This window comes from Coccinella septempunctata, chromosome 1, assembly GCF_907165205.1.
Source record: "Coccinella septempunctata chromosome 1, icCocSept1.1, whole genome shotgun sequence".
Taxonomy (NCBI): Eukaryota; Metazoa; Arthropoda; class Insecta; order Coleoptera; family Coccinellidae; genus Coccinella; species Coccinella septempunctata.
This window is the reverse complement of record NC_058189.1, coordinates 55,471,595-55,493,298: the sequence shown is the minus strand read 5'-3', so window position 1 is coordinate 55,493,298 and position 21,704 is coordinate 55,471,595. Positions and strand designations below refer to the sequence as shown.

The 21,704-nt window shown below is 35.6% G+C and overlaps 1 protein-coding gene across 1 annotated transcript in view; it reads right to left on the bottom strand.

The window, feature by feature from the left end:
• The window catches only part of LOC123320158 (discoidin domain-containing receptor tyrosine kinase B-like), a 364,297-nt gene that overhangs the window by 266,499 nt on the left and 76,094 nt on the right, over window positions 1-21,704 (bottom strand). The window contains exon 2 of the mRNA XM_044907363.1: window positions 11,698-11,803. Coding sequence (XP_044763298.1) covers window positions 11,698-11,803 — 106 coding nt within the window. The remainder of the gene's footprint in view (window positions 1-11,697; window positions 11,804-21,704) is intronic.

The window sequence follows — 21,704 nt, the reverse complement described above, 5'->3', positions numbered from 1 at the left end:
CGCGGCGAGCAACAACTTCTATCCTAATTGAATTTTTCTCTGATTCATTGGCTGTTAAGGATCTTTCGCACTGAATTGTAGGAAATGGATCGAATGGAATTTCATGAAGATGATGCAACTCGAACCTGGATGCTCAACAGGTGTTGCAGTATACAGGGTGTCCCACGGTGGGTGGCCTATTGGAATGTTTGGGATTGATTGTTTAAGCAATTGCGTTTCATGAGAATTGCTGATGGATCCGGATGGATTTTCATTGCAGTCTCTCGAGATAAGGATGGCATGTTGACATTTGTCGAAAAGGAAAAATGTTTCATTTATTTTCCATGAAAGATGGATGGAATAATGGGTGTTTCAATGAAACATGTTCAGATGAAGGTTAAACGTTGAGTACCCATAAAATACCACCTCAATTATACGTTGAACTTTTCTGAGGTGATCTGAACATCATATTTTATGAATTAAAATCAAAGATTTTATCTTATGAATGATATGTATGAATGCAATGGCATCGTTCATTCCTTTTTCTACGAATCCTAATCAATCCACAGCCGTGAATGTCTTATATATAGGCGGCTCTGGTCAATCCTACGTAGCATTTTTATTTTCCATTCGGTTTAATATCTGAATTTTGAATTCTTTATTTACAGTTGCTCTACGTTCTCAACATAATTTCAATCAAATATGGCACAAGCAATATCACCATACCATATTACAAAAATTTGTTGCATTATTCAAGTATCCTCAAAAGCTTTCGTTTCAGTGCACCCCCCAATTGAAAAGACAATCAAGTAGATTTTTTCAATAGAAAAAATTATAGGGTTGGTTTAATTTGATTTTTTTTTAATGCTCAGTACCTCTTTATCTTTGCTGTTACCCATCTAGGGTTTCCGGAAGACACAGACTAATCATGCAGTCAGAAATTGTTGTTTTCCCTTATTTCAAGTTTTTCATTAATAATTGAAACAGTTTTGAATTCACGACTGAAATAATTGAAAATTCTGGTTGTAATTTGAGAATCTTGAGTTTTGTTGAATTCGATATGTCCAACTTGATGATCTTCTCATAAAGACTCTGTACATTTTTGATCCAAACAGTTTTTTTTTTATTTATCAAAAACAATTCAGTACATTTGAGATGTTTCGACTTCTACCTCATTTACTCTTCGTAGTATAACAAAAATTTTCTGATTATTGGTTTCAAATATCATTTACTATATTTATGGCACTCGAATAATGGGAACAATCGACTTGAGCTAGTGGGGTCCACATTAGAAATTCTTCTTTCTGAAAAAAACTTCCAGAGCAGAAATATTCAAAAAAGTGTGACCTCCCATTTCTACCATTTTTTCATAAAATTCCATAAACCGTTGATTCATACTGTTAAATTTGCCATTAAACCAGCTATCTAAAGATGCAAAGATATACTGGTTTGAAAATATTTTAGGGAGAATGCTCATAGTCAACAACCCCAACATACTAATTTTCACCACAAAATTGTGATATTTCTCTATAAACGTCTAATAGATCATCCACACCCTGTATAACCGGTAGATCGTTAATAAAAGATCCAGTCCGTTAGTGAACCACCTACCGGTTATAAACTAAGTGACAGAATGAGTGAAAAATACTGAAAATGGCTTTTGTCCCTTCAGGAGCAACGGCTACAATTCCAATAACAGCACAGGAATGATGAGAATTTTATTCGAATTTTTATACGCCATCCATGACAATTTCGAATTTCTGTCACCTTCCGCGAGGCGGGTGAGCTGATTGATCCATCCTGAATTATATTTCATGGCAATGAAAAGCTTTTATATCCCAGGGGCTCGAAGGCATTCCCGATATTGATGTACTGTAACCGGGACATTTATATGAAAAGTCGATAGGGTGTTCAATGCGCCCAGAGGATACGGGAGATATTCCGGATATGGAATATACATCATAAAGTAGAGAGAATTCGAATATAGCGGAATTCTATTATGTATAAATTTCTAGACCGCTCTCTAGTATCATTCAATAAAGTGCTTTTCGCACATAAAATTTGCTCTTCACTCGCGACGTACCGAAGGAACTACGGCTTCAATGGTGGATCAGATGGAGCTTGAAGAAAGCTTCAGGTTGATAGCAACATAATACACGTCTACAGGATCCCTGAAAATAGAAATGCATCACGAGAGAGAATAACGAACTCTTTCTATATCTATACGAGGACATATTGAAAAATTCTTATCCTACTATAGAACCAAACAAAATTTCAATGTCAAAATATTTTATTCCTCAACATATTCTCCTCTTCATGGATATATTCATTACAGCGAACCTGCAACGTCTCTAAACCTTTAAAAAAAACTGTTTCTTCTTGCTCTGCAAACCAGACCTCCACAGTTTTCATTACCTCCTCGTTGGAAGAAGATTCACGAACTTTTAAACTTTTTTCCAGTTGAGGAAAGAGATCATAGTCGGATGGAGCCAAATCTTGTGAATAAGGGGGGTGTTCTAGTAATTCAAACCCTAAATCGCGAATTCTCTGCATGGCAACTTGAGATTTGTGTGCAGGGGCGTTGTCCTGCAAAAATAAAACACCTTTGGATAGCTTTCCGCGTCTTTTCTCTTTAATTTTTTCCCGTAGAGTGGTCAGTAATGTCGAATAGTAATCTCCGATTATTGTTCTACCCTCACCCAAAAAATCAATCATGATTACTCCATGGCAATCCCAAAAAACTGAAGCAAGAACATTTCTAGCAGATTTTTGGACACGAAACCTCTCAGGTCTTGGAGAACCAGAGTGTCGCCATTCCATCGATTGTTGCTTTGTTTCTGGATCGTAGAAATGTACCCAAGTCTCGTCCATGGTAACAATTCGGTTTAAGACGTCTATATCGTTTTCATATCGAGCACAGATCGAAAGCGATGCTTCTATCCTTGCACGCATTTGGTCAACATTCAAACATTTGGGGATCCATTTTGCAGCAATTTTTCTCATGTCCGAATTGACGTGAACTATATGATGAACGCGTTCGTATGAAATATTCAGTGCTTAAGATATCCGTTTTAGCCCAATTTAACGGTTTGTTAAAGTGATGTAATTTTCTGTATCGATATTTTCGGGGACTGACACAGAAACTCGCCTTATCTTCAATGGAAAATTGACCTCTTTTGAAACTTGCAGTCCAAGTTTTCACAGTCGCATACGAAGTACATTGATCACCAACTGACTCGATACTCCAATTTTTCGATTTTCACAATTTCGGTGGACAGCTTCTTTCTTTTAATTTATTTACTAACTCTGGTTAAATTTTTTGACCTCAAACTTCACATTGACACTTATAATGAGTTATTGTTCATTGATATTGTAACGCAATATTTTTTTTTATGCATGGAATTGGTCTATGCTATCTAGATATCAATAGATCCTCATACATAAATTAGCAAGATTCAAGATATAGATAACAATGCTATAAGGAATTCGCAAACTTCGAAAGAATGGGAAAATATATATTTAATGAAAAAAAACATTAACCTACAAATCTTCATGTAAGTACAGTGGCCCTCACAAAATTATGTTCTGTAATGCAATTTGAAACATATATATTTTGAATTGAAATAATTAATAAAACACTTTTCAGAATATCTAACAGATCACATGACGAAAAAAAATCAGCTTCATTCTGCATTTCTAAATAAACATTTGGACCAATAATTTGTATACAACTATACTCCATTTAATTTTATATAAGCACTCGGTTGGCCATGGAAATTTTACACATTTCACTCTGTATAGTACGAAAATGTGGGATCAGGACGCTTGTCAAAACATTTTTTGGTTTTAAATCTGCGTAATGTTGTCCGTTCTACTTAAAAGTCTCAGTACTTGAGACTTGAGGTGGATTGAGACAAATGCAGAGAAGAAGATAGTAATTGATTATTCAGACGTATCGATGTATCTGAGCATCTTATTTGATGCTCTCGTCAACTGAACAAAAATCAAAAACATATAGCAACTAAAAATAAATCATGGAGAAGAAGAAAAGCAATAATTTCATGGAACCACGATGAAAGGTTGAGGTGGTGCATTCGCCATTTTGTTACAGTGCGGAAAATATATCAGAATGTATTCGTATTTTTGATATACCTCACACGAAGATCATTACCTGTGTATGCTTTATCATTAACAGTATAGATATCATATATCTAGATAAGTCAAACTGATCAAGACAACAAACTATAAATTTAAAATATTCTTCCAGCGTTTCGTCATTACTTGGTATCGAAGTCTCGTTGCTAATATATAAGGGTCATCAGTTTATGTACAGCGGAATCTGCTCGAGTAGCTCGAATCGTTTCAGACTGTTAGGTTTCACTTAATTAGTTGATAAATAAAGCTGGAAATAGAGGGTATTCAATTACACGACGGTCCGATTCAACTCAAACCCGTAGCCGTCATCAGCGTAGTCTGTTTGACCAGCGAGGATCGCACCAACAAGAATCACTCAAGTGTGAGACTTGGGGTTTCTGGAATTAGGCTAGAGATTTGTGAACGCTACTTTGATATTCGACATGAAAGGGGCGCCAGATTGGCGCGGCTACTTGCTGTCATGAAAACGGTGAATTGGTGAATATGAAATCCCGGATTGTACAGGACAAATTTGAAGAAGTAAAAAAAATCTGATAATCCTTGGAGTTCGAATTGGAAGTTTCTTCGCTTTGTCCTGACAGTTTTTCCCAGAATCTAAAAATATTTTTTCTCGTGGTAGAAAAATATTTTTTCCTAGGATCCAAATAGTTACTTATGTTCCAAGGACGAACAATTGTCCTCCCCCCTCACGCTTCCAACTTCTGTTCTGATCTTCAAAACCACTTTTTTCTGCTAATGCGCATACTTCTTTGAGTTTTTTTTTTCAAGATATAAAAAAAATGGTAACCTGTCAGTTACATAAATAATATCACGAAAACATTAAGCAAAATAGTCAAGTTTAGATGAAATACTGGAATGGTATAATTTCATTAAATGTCGATAACATTGAAGAATTTCAAAATATCATCGGAAATCGTAAAATAAAGAAGATAGGTATAAGCAATTTCCGCACTGTGTGAGTCTTTGACTCCTACAAATATTTTAACAGTAAATGCTTGAGGTTAAAAGAAACACTTTTTTCATTTACCATTTTTTCCGATCCGGCCCTGATAAAAAGATATAACCATTTCAAGTTTTCATAATGAGCTATGCCAACCCTGGAGAAACAGAATTCCCTTCAGAATGACAAGCAAAATCTATGACACTACACATCTGTGGATCTATCGAACAGAGTTGCATTCAGCCAAAGTACCCAATTTTTATGAATATCGCAGGTATTTTTTATTTTTGAACATCAAATTACTCGAAACGCGGCATTATACGAGAAAATATGAAGAATACTTTTATTTTACAAAACGTTCAAATATTTTTTAGATAACGTCCAACTTAGTTTCAAGAGTTGGGTTCTTTAAATTTTTGGTATTTTTATTGTACGTAATGAAAAAACTGGAAGACGAGGATGATATCTAGTTATAAAGATAGTAGTGGTGAGCCTCTAATTTGTCACCACCCTGTATAGCGACAATATTCTTGTCCAGAATAGTTATTTATGTACCAAGAACGAAAAACTGTCTATTACAGTCGAGCCTGCAAAGTGATAGCCGAAGCGCAGCCGAGTATAGCAAGCAGGCGAGACAATATAGACAGTTTTTTTATTATGACTTTATCCTTGCGGCTTTCACACTCCTCTCCAGAGGAAAATTCACTTATCCCAGATATCTCAGATTTCAAAAGGATTAAGCTCTGTTGGAGCCCTTTCCAGGTTTTCGGGCTCGTAGTGGTGGTCGGGTCCGGGTCGCTCCTCGGCTACCGCCTTCTGCATGACTCTATAGATATTTTCGTCCAACTGAAGTTTCCTCAAGTTCTAGTAGTTTCTTCGGTATCAGGCCTGTAGATGAAATGACAATAGGGATGGTCTTGATATCTTTCAGCTTCCACTGTCTTCTGGTTTTTTTCTCGAGATCTCTGTATTTTGAAATTTTTTCAGTATGCCTATCTAGAAGATTGATATTCTTTGGAATTGCCACGTCGATGAATAGTGCTCTGTCCTCATCCTTATTGAGCAATATGAGGTCTGGTCTATTGTGGATTATTTTCCGGTCTGTGAGAACCGTGCGATCCCAGTATAGCTCGTAATGTTAATTTTTCAATACAGCATCCGGATAGTAATTGTAATAAGGAACCTTTTTCGAACTTAGAAGTTGGTGTTTTAGTGCCAATTCTTGATGTAGAATCTTGGCAACAGCATCATGTCTATTTTTATACTCCGTACCCGCGAACTTCTGACATCCCCCGGTGATGTGCTGGATAGTTCCATGTGTCGCACAGCCATAACGACAGCTATCGTCCGCCACTGAGGCATCCTTGGCGTTATATTTCATGTAATTTCTTGTTGGAATCACCTGATCCTGGATAGCGAGCATGAAGCCCCCCGTCTCAGGAAACAACCTTTCGGAAGTCCACCAGTAGTTCGACGCAGATATGTCGACGTAATCATGGTTGACCTCGTTCTGGTGCCTTCCATGCAAAGGTTTGCCAATCAGTTTCTGCATTTTACTTTCTGCAGAGTGTTCGACGGTTTCCAAGTGATCCTGTTGTAGCTTTAACGGCGTAGAACTATCAGCAACACAAACTACTCGATGGAGTTCTGACGAAGCAGCCTTGCTCAGGAAATATTTTCGAAGTCCTTCAATTTCCTGGGACATACGTTTGGACAAATCAACAATTCCTTTACCCCCAAGATGTCGTGGCAACTCTGTCCCTTCTATTGAGCTTTTGGGGTGATGTTTATTATGTTTAGTCAGCATCGTCCTTATTTTTCTCTGTAAAGCTGCTAAATCGGTGGTCGTCCAAGAGATGATACCGAATGAATAGCTCAGCGCCGAGCAAGCGTAGGTGTTGATAGCTTTCATCAGATTCTTGCTGTTAAGACCAGTTCTCATTATCCTTCTCAATCTTCGGGTGAACTCCTCCGTTAGTTCTTTCTTCATCTGGCTCTGATTGATTTTTCTTGCCTGTTTTATGCCTAATTATGCCTATTATTATTATTTAGACCACGCACCTAATTCACTGGTAAAATCTAGCCGATTTCGTAAAGAATATGACTACATAAAATGACAGTTATTATCACAGGCACTTATGTTTTCATCAAATTCTGTATTCACAAAATTGATTCACTCGTCCCGGGATCTAATATATTGCTAAGTGACGAAAGCCGGACGAAAAGTAAATCAGTACAAAAAGTACTGGCCTTCAAAAATAGTAGATTTTTCGTCTAGAAATGAATAAGTAAAATGTAATTTTTCGTTCAGGTCGACGAAAAAATACTTTTTCTGAATATTTTGTGTCGGCGTCGGAAATAATTATTTCCGCAGTGAAAAATGCTGTTTTCCTGATATCCCGCGTGACGCCAAGGTGTCAGAATAACCCTTTTAGTGTAAGAATGGGTAAAAATGGTTCAACTCGAGTTACCGGAAGATTATCCACCTAATACGATTCGCTTAGTGCTGAGCGAAAGGGTTCCCGTTAGATTTACTTGCCACCGTAATTGAATACCCCCGATTCCGGCATCCCGAGTCTTATTTATCAACTAATTAAGCGTTGCCAAACGGCCGAAGCCATTCAGTCGGAATCTTCCCGGCACACAGGCCATTATGAGATTTTTGGGCAATTAGAGACTGACGCCGAAACGCTCCTTCTCTATTTACCCATTTTCCTACCATTATAATTGGTAGGAAATGCGACTTCGGGGTAGATCTCCAATTAGGGGACGCTCTAATTCGTCAGCGATGGTACGAATGGGGAAATTGAGCTATTTCAAGATCCCCCCCATATAGACCGTCTGAAATATCAACACTTCGGGCTCGAAATCTACCCGTTTTCAGGCCGTTCCGCCGACAGGAATCAGCATTCCGAATTTCATCCGCGGCAGGGCCGTTGGAAGGCGAAAGGTTTATAGTGCCCTTTGGTGTAACTGCCTAGAATACGAGTCGGCATCGACACGGCTTGCGTTTTTATCGTTATGTTCCGATTTCACCGAACAGATTCATTTCATTTCATACTTTTTCCATGTGTTCGAATTTGCCGTAGTAGTGCATGATTTTATTGGATGATTGACGTTTTTTTTTCATGTGAAAACGTTCGAAATACAGGGTGTGAATAATTTTTTTAAATTTCGACAAGATTGAAGGGGTGATTCTTTATCACAAAATTGTGTGGCTCTTTCTCATAAAATTTTTTCTTTTGAGCAACCCCTGCATGTATTCAACCCCCTAAAGTTCTGAGCGACATTCTATGGGAGTTTATTCTGCAAACAAATTTACCGGTGTTGGCAGACCGTTTCCAGCAGACTTTGTCTTCGATTCGTTCCAATATTTTATCAGAAGATTCTTGAGGTCAAGATAAACCCTTTGTTCCTTTACCATTTTTTCCGATTCGGCCCTAATAAAAAGATACAATCATTTTAAATTTTCAGAATGAGCTGTGCCACCCCTGGAAAAACAATATTACAGAATGACTGAATCTGGATATTAAACAGAGTTGTATTCAACCAAAGTACCCAATTTTTTAAAATCAAATTACTCGAAAACGGCGTTTCATACGAGAAAATATGACGAACACTTTTATTTCGCAAATTGTTCAAATATTCATCAGAAAGCATCCAACTTAGATTCAATAGTTGGGATTATTGAATTTTCGGTATTTTTATGGTATGTATGGGTCATAATGAGAAAACAGGGGGATAAAAAAATAGAACACAATTAGAACTTTCATAAACAAAACTTGGTTCATCTTCAAATTACCTGTTCAAAAATTAAGGTTAGGTTAGGTTGTTATCAACGAATTCTCTTTCATGGACATGCGTCGAAAATATCCCAAATCACTTCTCAGATACTGAATTTGGATGGTTCTAGGATCGTCCCAGGATGATTCTGACAAAACCCGAACACGAAGATGTTAGTCCTAGAACAGTCCAAAAAAAACCCGAACAAATACATTATAATGTGCAAACTCCTGACAGTTCGAGAATGGTTCTTGTTTGAACCCGAATACAGTTAACGTTAGACGCCTTTTTCCAAAACCCAATCTTCAAGCTTCTTTATTTGTCCATAAATCATCAGGTATGTCTAGATCCTTCAGTTCCTTGTCAACTTCCTCTGTTCTATTTCTTTCTGGCGGTTGTCACATCAATTTCTTCTTGGGTATTTTCTGGTGCACAATCGCGTTAATATGAACACAAAAAATTCCGGCTTGTTCATATTACAGGAACTGTTCATATTTCTGAAGGTCAAAAAAATAATTTTTTTACAGGTTTTCTAGGTTTTTTATTTTACTGAGTACAAAAATATCGATGATGATTATATATAAGAAGTCTACTGAAAAAGAAAAACCATCAGATATTCAAAAAATAATAAATTAAAATTAATTATAATGACTCATCTTTTGTGGAGAAAAATGTTATTTTAGACTGAGTCTTCTTCGCGAAAAATTTCGATAAAGCCGCTTTTTCATGTATGTTCTCCAGGGTAAGTATCTCAATCAAACTAACGATAAATCGTGAAAACAAATTCATTCCTTGGAATAAAATACACTAGTTACTACAAGTTCATACTAGTGAGATTCTATTTTGTTCATATTACAGAATAGTCCATAAAAAAAAATTTGTGTTCATATTACGGAGTGATTCATATGATCGCGTGTTCATATTAACGCGATTGTACTGTATTTATTAGTAGTATATCAAAAAGAGTTCTCCCTCACTTGTGACATAATCTCACAATTTGAATCTTGACTTCGCATTCGATTATGTGATACTCGATACTTGTGTTGACCATTGGGCACCCAGAATATCGCATTCAGCATTTTCAGTGAACTACTATGAATATGCAGAAATAATGTTTTCTGCATCCCTGCCATCCGGTTGTTTTTCATCATTATCATCATCATCATCATTTGTTTATTTGTCTCAAATTTTTACAATAACAGGTTGACAGCATTATAAACAGACAAAAAGGACCACACAACGATTTAGAAACCGATGCACAGAATAACCTGTGTTGTGTGGCCCATGGGTAGATGAATAAACTTTTGTCATTGTCGAGATTAGAAATAATTTCGAATCATTTTTCTTGCCACAAAATTTAAAGGAAAAGTTCATATTAATGTCGTGATATGACTGACCAAATATGTAGTTGATTATTTTAAAAAAAATCCTCCTTTGAAAATCAGAACTTGGTACTGCTTTTGTACTAACATACCAATTATCAAATAATACTGATGTACTGTTTTCACTACACTATGAACTTTCTGCTTGAAAACCTCCTATACAGATTATCTGAATTTTTCACGTATTCAATGAGCACGAGGAGAAATTTATTTATGAATATTGAATACCTTTTCAAACTTTATAGAAAACTTTTAAAATGAGTTTGAAAACTATTCTGACTGAAGTAAATTTCAGTCATGATTGTTATGACAAAAATTCAATATTCAATGACGTTTGAAATATTTTTCGCAACTGATATAAAATATATTGGGCTATTGGATTAGTTCAAAATGATGCAATTAGCCTAATAAATCCAACAATGAATTTTAAATCATCAATTACCCCACATCATATAAAATCAGGCATAAATACACGTAGGATTTTTATTCGAATAGGCACCAATTGAATTTGGATATTATTTATCATTCTGGACAAACTCAATTCAAATACATAACTTCCGCTGATATAACATCACCAAAAATTAGGGTCTCAATCGAACTAGGAAACTAAAATCACTCACATGGATCGAATTTATTGGATGTCAGTAGTCGGTACGGTGAAGGATTACACCCCACCGCCATCTGACAGAAAACTCAATTCACTTCTTTAACTCTGTGAGTGGAGATGGCAGCACATATGGATTAGCTCAAGTTCACCAATTGCAAGAACCGCATGTTGCGGTCATGTTGCGGTAATCAAAGAGAGAGTGTACCTTCACCGTACAGACTCTTAATTCGTTCAACACATTCATCCCAACATGTCTTGGTAGTTCCAGCAAATTTTTGGAAGATGTATGTATAGTAACAAGGGTTCGTATTAATCATACCCCTTTCTCAGTTCAAAAGATTACCCATTAGAAATGGATGAAAACAGGCTTGTTGAATTCAACCAATTATGTCAGAGGCTGTTGTGGTTTTCCCAAAACTGTCCAGGTTAACGAGATTCAATGCCTCACGAAGAGATTTCGCGAAGAGATTTGTATAGGACTGTTTTGTCTTATGATAAAGCCTACCCCTATTCATATTTCGGAATGAAAGCGGTTTCTGCCAAGTTTAGCAAGGATCATACGCATATCAGTCCCACCAAACCCCATATGCTGCATATGATGACTGTACGTATTAAAGGTCGGGGTTGCTCTCTGCCGAAATTGAATTGGGGGAGTGTACCCCTCGTGTGGATACACATCATTTATAAAATAATGTTCAACCGTCGGCCGAACGCACGCCTAGAATTTCGCGGTGTTTGGACGGTAGAAAAATGTTTTTTCAACAACAGCGAACTGGTTGGACCGAAAAATCTTGGTCTGTTGTTGAGCGGAGAAAAATGATGTTTGTTGGAGGGTGGGGGGTGGTTCTTACCTTGCATTTTGTGGTCCTACACTTTTCGCTTCGTAGGAGGAACTGGCACTTATTGCGTGATCTGGAATTTTACCCTCTTCCATCCCGAGGGCAGTACGACATTGACCTGAAATTAATTATGGTATTTTAATATCGAATTAATCCAGGATCAAAGGTCACTCAGAACTTTCAAACCACCCTATACAGACTCATACAAATATTTCAACATTATGTCAAAAAAAAACACTTTTTCCCTACATTCGGCCCTGATAGAAAGATATAGACATATTAAGTTTCAATGAGAAAATTCTGCGTCTTCAGATTTGACACCCTGGAGAGAGAGAGATGTAGAAGCAAAATACAGGGTGAGTATTTGACTCGTACAAATATTTCAACAGCAGATTATTGGTCAAGTATTCATTAGATAGCGTCCAACTTGGTTTTCAGAGTTTGATTTCTTCAATTTTCGGTATTTTTATGGTATGTAATGGTCTTATTACTTATTAAACCATCAAATAAAGTACCTATTCCATAGTTTTCTAAGTACAGATTGTTTCCAAAGTTGTTGGTAGTTTAATAACTAATGGACTTTTTTTCGGTATTGAAACGAAAAGGAATTGACAACACAACGAATATATATACTTCATTCAAATTTATTTTAGCAGTCGGTTGGCCATGAAATAATTTTCTCAAGTTTTTGTAACTAGAACGAAGTAAGGTTGGCACTCATGGAATGTCGTTAATGTTGCCACGTTGCCACAACTAATATCAATTTTTATTACGAAAATGCCGAAAGTGATTGAAAAAAAGACAGGGTTTCAAGAAGTGCTATTTAGAATTCAGGTCCACTCATTCAAATAGTTACACCCTGATATTCTGAAATCTACAATACGTCAGACGGTAGCGAACATATTCAATGTAAGAGAATTTATATAATGTTTCATCTGAATCTAAGCGACTTGTATTTCAGCTGAATATTTCCACAATCAAAAAGATTGTGAATGAAGAGGATGACAAACAATTTCCTTCTATTGGGAGACCCAAAAAAGTGGTGGCATTTGAGAATTTTATGTTTGAGTGAATTAATGCGAAAAGTTTACTACAGGATTTTCGATAAATGTCATCGGACAATAAGTTCCCTAAAATGGATTTTTCTATTTTTCATTTGACTTGTCCTATACAATGTAAATGTCTTAAGGTACTAATAAATACCTATAATTATTATTATTACATCAATGTATTAAGATGAATAGCCACAAATACGCTCAAGTTGCCCTGTTACTTGTTTATTCATGTGAAATTTTTGGTCAAAGGTTCATCTTAACTTGAAACTTCCTTCAATTATTTTTACTTATATTGATGCAAGATGATTTTTGTTGAAGAATTTAACATTCTTGTAATTATCTGTTAATTCCTTCGGGAGAAACCTATTCCAAACCACTACATCATATGCATTTCATCTTCGAGTTCATATTTTTGAAATATACAAATGATGTAAGCCAAAGAAGATAACGAACATTAACTCTCCTCAAGCTGGTGCATATTATGATATTATACTGATCTCTTGTATTTTCCATGCAAATAACAGGATTTGGTATGACTTCAATCAGTTTTTATAAACTTCAATTATGTTCGTCACATATTTTCCGAAGAGATTCGACATAGTGATAAAATACGTAATAACAGAAACTTTTACGTAGAACGGGCAACATAGCGTTGATTTAAAACCCAAAAATGTTTTGACAAGCTTCATAACCCCACATTTTCGTACTATACAGAGTGAAATGTGTCAAATATCCATGGCCAACCGACTGCTAAAATAAAAGTGAATGAAGTATAGAATAAATTTCGAACAAACTGAGCACTAATTTTGCTCTCATTTTGATGAATGCCACTTCATGATGACTGATTTTATTGTTTATTAGCAGTGAGCAATTCTTGTCGTTTAAAGCCCGTTTGCAACAGCCGAGAATTCTCTAGAAAATTTACTCGAGAATTCATGCGCCGTGAATTCCTTACCGTTACATACGCACTTTCGGTAGAATTCTCTGTTCAGTTGCATACAAAATAATTTCTGCCGTTTTCTTGCGAGAATTTTCTAGAGAATTCTCCAGAGAACTCTTGGCTGTTACAAACTGGCTTAAGACTCAATAATTTCCAAGAATGAGCTTTCTCTCAGAGTCATACATTAAGGAATATCTTGTTTCCAGAATTCAAATATCTTGTTGTTGTCATATTCTTATTCCTCTCCTGAAACGAGTTAAAATACCTTTAATATCATAAACATGTATCCATTGTAATGGAACAGGAGTCGTCATTATCCATCATTCTCAGAAACAGTTATTTCGCCAAATGCTCACCCTTTCTGGGGTAAACATTGTATATATAATTGATTGCCTATACGAAAACATTCTGCCATACGCACAATTGCTATTTCTGTGGCACTTTTTCTAATTGAAAATTTTGGACACGAGTGCTATCCAAACACCACCCTTCCCTTTTGTGAATTCCCAACAAACACAACGGTTAGAGAGCTGAATTGGCGCGATCAAGTGTAAATAATTTCACATGCTCAGTGGTTTCATTGATCTGATTGAACGAAACATATGAATTTAGTAATGAGGGTGGAGAATAATGAAATGCTGCCTATTAGGGTTACTCTTGTTTTGAAGAGTGCTCAGTAAATAACATGTGTTGAATGTGTGGAAGTGGCAGTCACATAAATAATTCATTTGATTCCATCAATAAATTGAAAAGTCAGTCTGTCATAGGTTAGATCAATGCTGGCATTAAAAGTCATGATAATTTCGAAAAAGAATTTTTTCTGCTACCTATATAAGATTTTCACATATATTCTATATTCAATTGTATGAAAATATTTTAACGAGGTTTTTTTGGCAGTTCTATTCGAATATTAATGAAGCTGAGTGTGGAAAGATATACACGGTGGGAAAAATTCGTTGTCTACTGAGGGGATCTCGAGAACTATAGCAGTTAGAAGAAAGCGGATGAAACATTTCCGAGCTATTTTTCAGAGAAACAAAGAATGGTGAAACCGTAGCCTCCTACGATATTCTTCGTTTTTGAGTTATCAGCAAAAAATATGATTTTGACCATTTCGAAAAATGTTTGTCTTTGAAGTCACAGACCTGAAACTTGAACCTTCTACAGGCACTTTTTCAAGTAGAATCCACTGCTTAAAATATTTTTTCTTTTCGAATCATCAGACGAACTTTGGTTTTTTAAATGCAAACTTTTATTGAATTTGCTATTTTTGAATTGGAAAAAATCTTTTTGTCAGTAGATTCTACGTAAAAAGTGCCTGAAAAGGTACAAGTTTCAGATTTATAAGAAGACAATAGAGTTATGAGAACTTTGAGAAATCGACAAAATCTCATGTTTTGCTACTAACTCAAAAACAAAGAATCGTAGAAAGCTACGGTTATCACCATTCTTTGTTTAGTTGAAAAAGAGCTAGAAAATGTGTCATCTGTTTTCTTCTAGCTCTTATAGTTTTCGAAATCCTCCCAGTAGACAACGAATTTTGCCCCTGTACACTTTCCAATTATGTATTTCACTTATAATTGGTACGTATCTAAACAAATGTAAGTGATAGACATAACTCATGTGTATCAATGAATAATCAGAGAAAATGGAGTACAATGAATCGGACTATTTGAAACTCGGTATCTGAAAAAGATATAAATATTTTGTTACCCTTTCATCTAGAAAATTCATCGTTGCAATAATCGTTTCCTGAATTAATCGACATTCACACAATGTCTGCTATGAATGCCCTTTATCGCAAGCCATTTATTACCTGCGATATTGTACACAGGATACACAGAGATTGATGAAACGAACAGGGTGGTATTGGAAGATCAATATTCCATAGATATTTGACGGCAGTATCATCAGACAATCGAACATACAAAATCCCTTTTTCATGGATGCGAAAATCCGCAGAATTCGTTTATGAAGAAATTAAAAAGATCAAAGGTTCAAATACAGATTTTATTTTAACATTATTTGAATTATTTATTGAGAATTGAGATAGTACAGAGTATGAATGAATTGTTGCCAAAATATCAAGGGGTGATTCAGTGTAAAAAAAATTGTGTAGGCCTTGCGTATAATTTTTTTTTTGCAGCCCCTGCTTACTCGTAAGTACAGTCCACTAAAGATGGCACAACCTGCTCAATAACTTGGACGCAACAGTGAAATTATTTTCAAATGAAATTATAGTTTTTGAATCATTCCTACGAAAAATCTTCACAGAAAATGTTTAGGCACTATAGTAGCATGATATTGCAGTTTCTCGCCTAAATTTCAGACACAAATACATTTTATTGAAAGCAAGCAGTTATCCCCTTGATGGTCTCATCTAGATTGCCGTATACTCGTAAATTCCTTCAGCTCTGCAGTAGTGTCACTTATAGGTATCTATTTCTATCCATTCTTGATTATTATGAACACTAACATTCAAACCACGTACCTAATTCTCGTGAAATCTAGCAGATTTCGTGAAGAATTAATTTGACAACAGCAAATGACAATTATTGTCATAGGCACTCATGTTTTTATCAAATTCTGTATTCACAAAATTGATTCAATCGTTCCTCTATTGGTATCTTAGTGACGAACAACCAGACGAAAAGAGTCTGCGGACGAAAAGTGTATGCGGACGAAAAGTACAGGGTGGGCAAAATTCGTTGTCTACTTAGGGGATCTCGAGAACTATAGCAGCCAGAAGAAAACGGATGACATATTCTCGAGCTCTTTTTTATGACTAATCCTAATCTGAAAACAGAATCGGCCTATCGTTTTTAGATTTCGAGTTATAAACAAAAATTGAGATTTTGACGATTAAGAAAAGTTCTCATAACTCTTTCAGCTTTGAAGTTACAGATCTGAATTTTGAACCTTCTGAGGCACTTTCATACGTAGAATCTACTGAGGAAAGATTTTCTTCCAATTCAAAAATAACAAATTCATTAAAAGTTTGCATTTAAAAAAAATTAAAGTTCACCTAATGATTAGAAATGAAAAATTATTTTGAGCTCATCAGTGGATTCTACGTAAGAAAGTGCCTGTAGAAGGTTCAAGTTTCAGATTTGTAACTTCAAAGACAAAAAGTTATGGGAACTTTAGGAAATTGTCAAACTCAAAAACGAAGTATCGTAGCAGGCTGCGGTTTTCACCATTTTTTGTTTCTCCGAAAACAAGAGCTCGAGAATGTGTCATCCGTCTTCTTCTAGCTGCTATAGTTCGCGAGATCCTGTCAGTAGACAACGAATTTTGCCTTCAAGAATAGTAGACTTTTCGTTTGGAAATAAGTACGTGAAATATCATATTTGTTTAGATTGACGAAGAAAATCATAAGAATCTCAGAACCTTCAGCCATACGAGGACCAAATTTTACGTGAACCTTCGAAATATCTGATTGGATCTGCATTTTTCGGAATATCGAAAAAATATTTCTTATTTCTTTAGTATCAAATGCTACAGAGAGCATAGGAGGCTAGATGCATGCTTCTCCCAAAATATCCTCCAAACAATAGCTGTAACACAGAGGAAAATAGTATGGTTAAGTTTAAATTCAGTTCCCTCCACGTTCTCGTTCGAAATACAACCCTGACTTTCGGTATTCGGTCAGAAATTGCATACCGGGTGCACCTACCCTTGTATTCCGGTAAGTGGACACGTGTGCAATCAAGCTTCTAAGTGATTCGAGAACAATGACCGACCTGGACTTGGCAGCAATAACGTTTCTCCCTTTGTGCGCTTTTGTCCCTCCTGCGGCCCTTCCTCCAGCTACACATATGTTCAATTTAGATGACTGTGTGAAACCACTTAATCATATTCTGGCCATTTATTGCCCACTTTGATGGTTAAGATCGATAGTTGCTCGAAGTGTTTCCGAATGAAACTTTACATCGATTACTGTATGCATGCCACAGGAGCAGTATGAGGTTGGAATATATTTCTCAGAAAAAGGGGATTTCAATAGAAAAGGATCTAAAAGAAAGCAACAATTCTTTTTGTGATCGAAAGATTATGCTCGATTTTGTGAGACATTTTATTAACTTTTCAAAATGAAATCTGCAAAAAGTGTGAAAAAACTACTGAAGGAGCTGCTGCAGAACTAATGGGGGTTTAAATTTAGTTTAGTGAGAATGTGTCACTGATATACAGGGTGAGTCTTTGACTCGTATCAATATTTCAACAGTAGATTCGTGAGGTCAAAAGAAACACTTTATTAATTTACCATTTTTTCCGAATCGGCTCGGTTTAAAAGATACAAAGCTGTTGAAAAACCATAAAAAATATTATCTCACAAACGGTTTTATTTAATGAAATAAATTTCGGAATATAGTTTTTCATTTATTTGATTAATCACAAGATATCACCAACGTCTTTCAGTATTCTCTTTATGACCATTACGTACTATAAAAATTCCAAAAATTCAAAGAAACCAAGACTTGAAACTAAGTTGGACGATATCTAATGAAAGTTTAAACGTTTTGTAAAATAAAAGTATTCTTCATATTTTCTCGTACAATTTCGGGTTTTCGGGTAATTTGATGTTCAAAATCTAAAAAGTAACTGTGAAATTTGAAGAATTGGGAACTGTGCTGAATGCAACTCTGTTTAAAAGTTCCACAGATGTGCAGTGTTACAGATTCAGCTAGTTACTCTGAAGGTAATTTTGTTTTTCCAGGGGTGGCGCAGCTCATCATGAAAACTTAATATTTTAAGTTTTCATAATGCCGATAAAAAAGATAAGAAGACATAACTATTGCTATATCTATTTATCAGGTCCGAATCGGGAAAAATGTTGTAGGAAAGAAGTCTTTCTTTTGACCTCAAGGATCTACTGTTGAAAAATTTTACGAGTCAAAGACTCACTCTTGTGAAGACGCAAAACAGTCAAAAAAAATTTAACTAAACGCAAAATTTCAGTTCCATTTGAAAAGTCCCTGAAGCAAGTCGAGACTAACATGGGGAAAGTCTTTCTGGACTTATATTATATATTTTTCAGTTATCTCACAAAAATGACAATAATGTCATATTAATATCAATCAAATTGCACTTAAATTCTTTCATTTGAATATTTGAAAAAACATTTCTGTAGATCAGTGTACACTCTGTACACTGATCTGGAACTTCAACCTTCTACAGTTTTCTACGTAATCCACTGACGGGATCAAAATATTTTCTCATTTCGAATCTCTCGTTATTTTAAATGCAAACGCTTTTTAAATTTGTTATTTTTGAATTGGAGAAAAATCTGTTGTCAATCGATTCTACGTATAAAAGTGCCTGAGGAGATTCAAGTTTCAGATCTGTAACATCAAAGACAAAAAAGTTGGTCAAAATCTCATTTTCTGCTGATAACTCAAAAACAAAGAATCGTAGGAAGCTACGGTTTTCACCATTCCTTGTTTCTCTGAAAAATAGCTTAAAAATGTTCGATACGTTTTCTTCTAGCTCATATAGTTCTCGAGTGGACAACGAATTTCGCCCACCCTGTACACTTCACAACTGCTTTCGGTAGTCATCTACATTTTTGATAGCTGATATTATCTCTATAAAACGTCATGGTGCTTAGAAACACAGCAATACTTTATTCAATTTCCTTCGACTAATCATAAATTGATTGATAGAAAAATTCTTCGAAGAAAGGATTCGGACAGTGAAGAGAAAACAATTTTGAACCAGTTAAAGAAAGTTGGTAATACCAAATAATCGAAACAATTCATTTCATCAATAATTCTGTTTATTATTACTCAGATATCGATTGAAATTTATTCTGGGAGGATTCTGCATTTCTTCATAAACTTTTTAGGGTTTTCACTCCCAATCTCTGAAACAAAATCAATTAAAAATGAAATCAACGATTTGCTCCTCCGTAAATTCTTGCACTAATTTGTCAGAAGCAAATTAACTAGAAAAAATTGTTGCCTGACAATGAACTGAAAATAAATAACGTTGAAATTATAATTATAAGTTGTAACGTTTCGGAGTCTATATCAGACTCCTTCATCAGACGAAAAATCTATTTTTGAAAATCTTCTGAATTGTGGCTTTTTGTTTGACATTAATTGTCAACACACAGAAACAGAGACTGCATAGAAACGTTCATTCATTTAATTTTGAAATTACCGGATGACAGTTCCCTCTTTATTATTACTCGTCATTTTACTATAACTTCTAATATTGATATCAATTAAATATGATGGCAAAACCAAGAAGGTGACTGCATTCTCTGTAGAAAAATACGCACGCTTTTGAGAAAATGCAATTGTTTATCAATAAAAAGTTCTGTACAAAAGTTCATCACATCTTCATACAAAGGGCGATTCCAAATCTCCAACTGCAATGATAAAAATTCACCGTCATCGACGAAAACCGCACAATGGAAAAAAACTTCACGCTGAACAATTATATTCTCATCAGCCAGTTTTTGCTACTCTGAAAACAATCGCCAATTTGCCGCTCATCATTAAGCCAGACTATAATCAATCATCAATTCGTTACACATAGCGCTGACAAGCATTATTAGAAACTCTCCAACTACCCCAACAGGGAAGATATAGAGGGCGGTCATTTCAACCATTAGCGGCCCCAACAGAAGCCAATAAAATTAAACGTTTTGAAATCAACACCTAGAGTAACACTCAACTTCCTCTCATTGTCCAATGGAGCATATGTCGTAGAGGTAGAGGCGGAATATGATACCAGACTACTTTGTATTGCTCACGTGGGGGGTTTCACCCTTCCCTGGAAACAGAGGAAGGAAAATGTCATAAATTAATTTGTGTCTTTGTACACTACTGTGTTGGGAATTCCACGCACGAGCTGGCTATGTTATTTCGCTGAGGTGGTATGTGTGCTTGGCTATTTTGCATTCGAGTAAGCAGGGCAGGTGAAAGTTAAAGCCATTGACTGAGTTTTACTTTCAGTCGCTGTTTGCTAACGAATATTTTTGGTGCAATGAGAATTTTTCGGATTTAAGAGAAGGAAATTTAAATTCAAGTCAACGGTAATCTTCAGGTCAGTTATTCACTTCACTTAATATGAGTTAAAATAATGTTCCAAATAAACCGCTATTGAAAGAGAAGGTGCTAGAAGTTCTACTTCTTGTATAAGCCACACATCATATCATATAATGTGAGTAGGCTCTCAAAGGCCTCGGTTATCCAGGTTCATGATAAATTTTTAGTTCAGCTGTGTGTATGTAATCTTGCTAGTTATATTGGTTATTGGTTGTACACGGTGTAAAAGAATAGTTTCATAAACATTTGAGCAGTCCCCCGAAGATAGCACCTGAAACGCAATTCTCAATTTATAGCTTGAAACTACGAAGGCGTAGAAGGGATGATTATAACCTACAACTCACGAAGTCAAGTTGAATATAACGATTCTTTCAGGAAATTGAAGAAATATAATTCAGCTATAGAGCATTTGTTAGAATCTATTATTCATTATTTTCGCAGACTGACTTTTCCTACAAACTTGGATGTAACAATCACTTTTTGATAATATATTCTGTATGTCAATTCCATCGTATTCTGACTAGGAAGTCACGAAAAATACCTTTTTCGTCGACCTGAACAAAAAATGACAGGCGAGTACTTTTCGTCCTGATTCACTTTTCGTCCGGCTGTTCGTCACTACGCAATATATTAGATCCTATGGTGATTGAATCAATTTTGTGAATACAGAATCTGATGAAAACATAAGTGACTGTGACATCAATTGTCATTTGATGTTGTCAAATTAATTCTTTACAAAATCGGCTAGATTTGACCAGTGAATTAGGTTTGTGGCTTGAATGTTAGTGTTCAGTATAATCGAGAATGGATAGTGATACCTATATAGATAATAGTAACACTTCACAGAGCTCAGGGAATTGGCAATTAAGGACTCCTAGATGAGGACATAAAACTGGTAACTTCTAACTTTCATAAAGGTATGTGAGATCGACGAAAAAATGTCATATGCGCCTCGGCAAAAAACTGTCT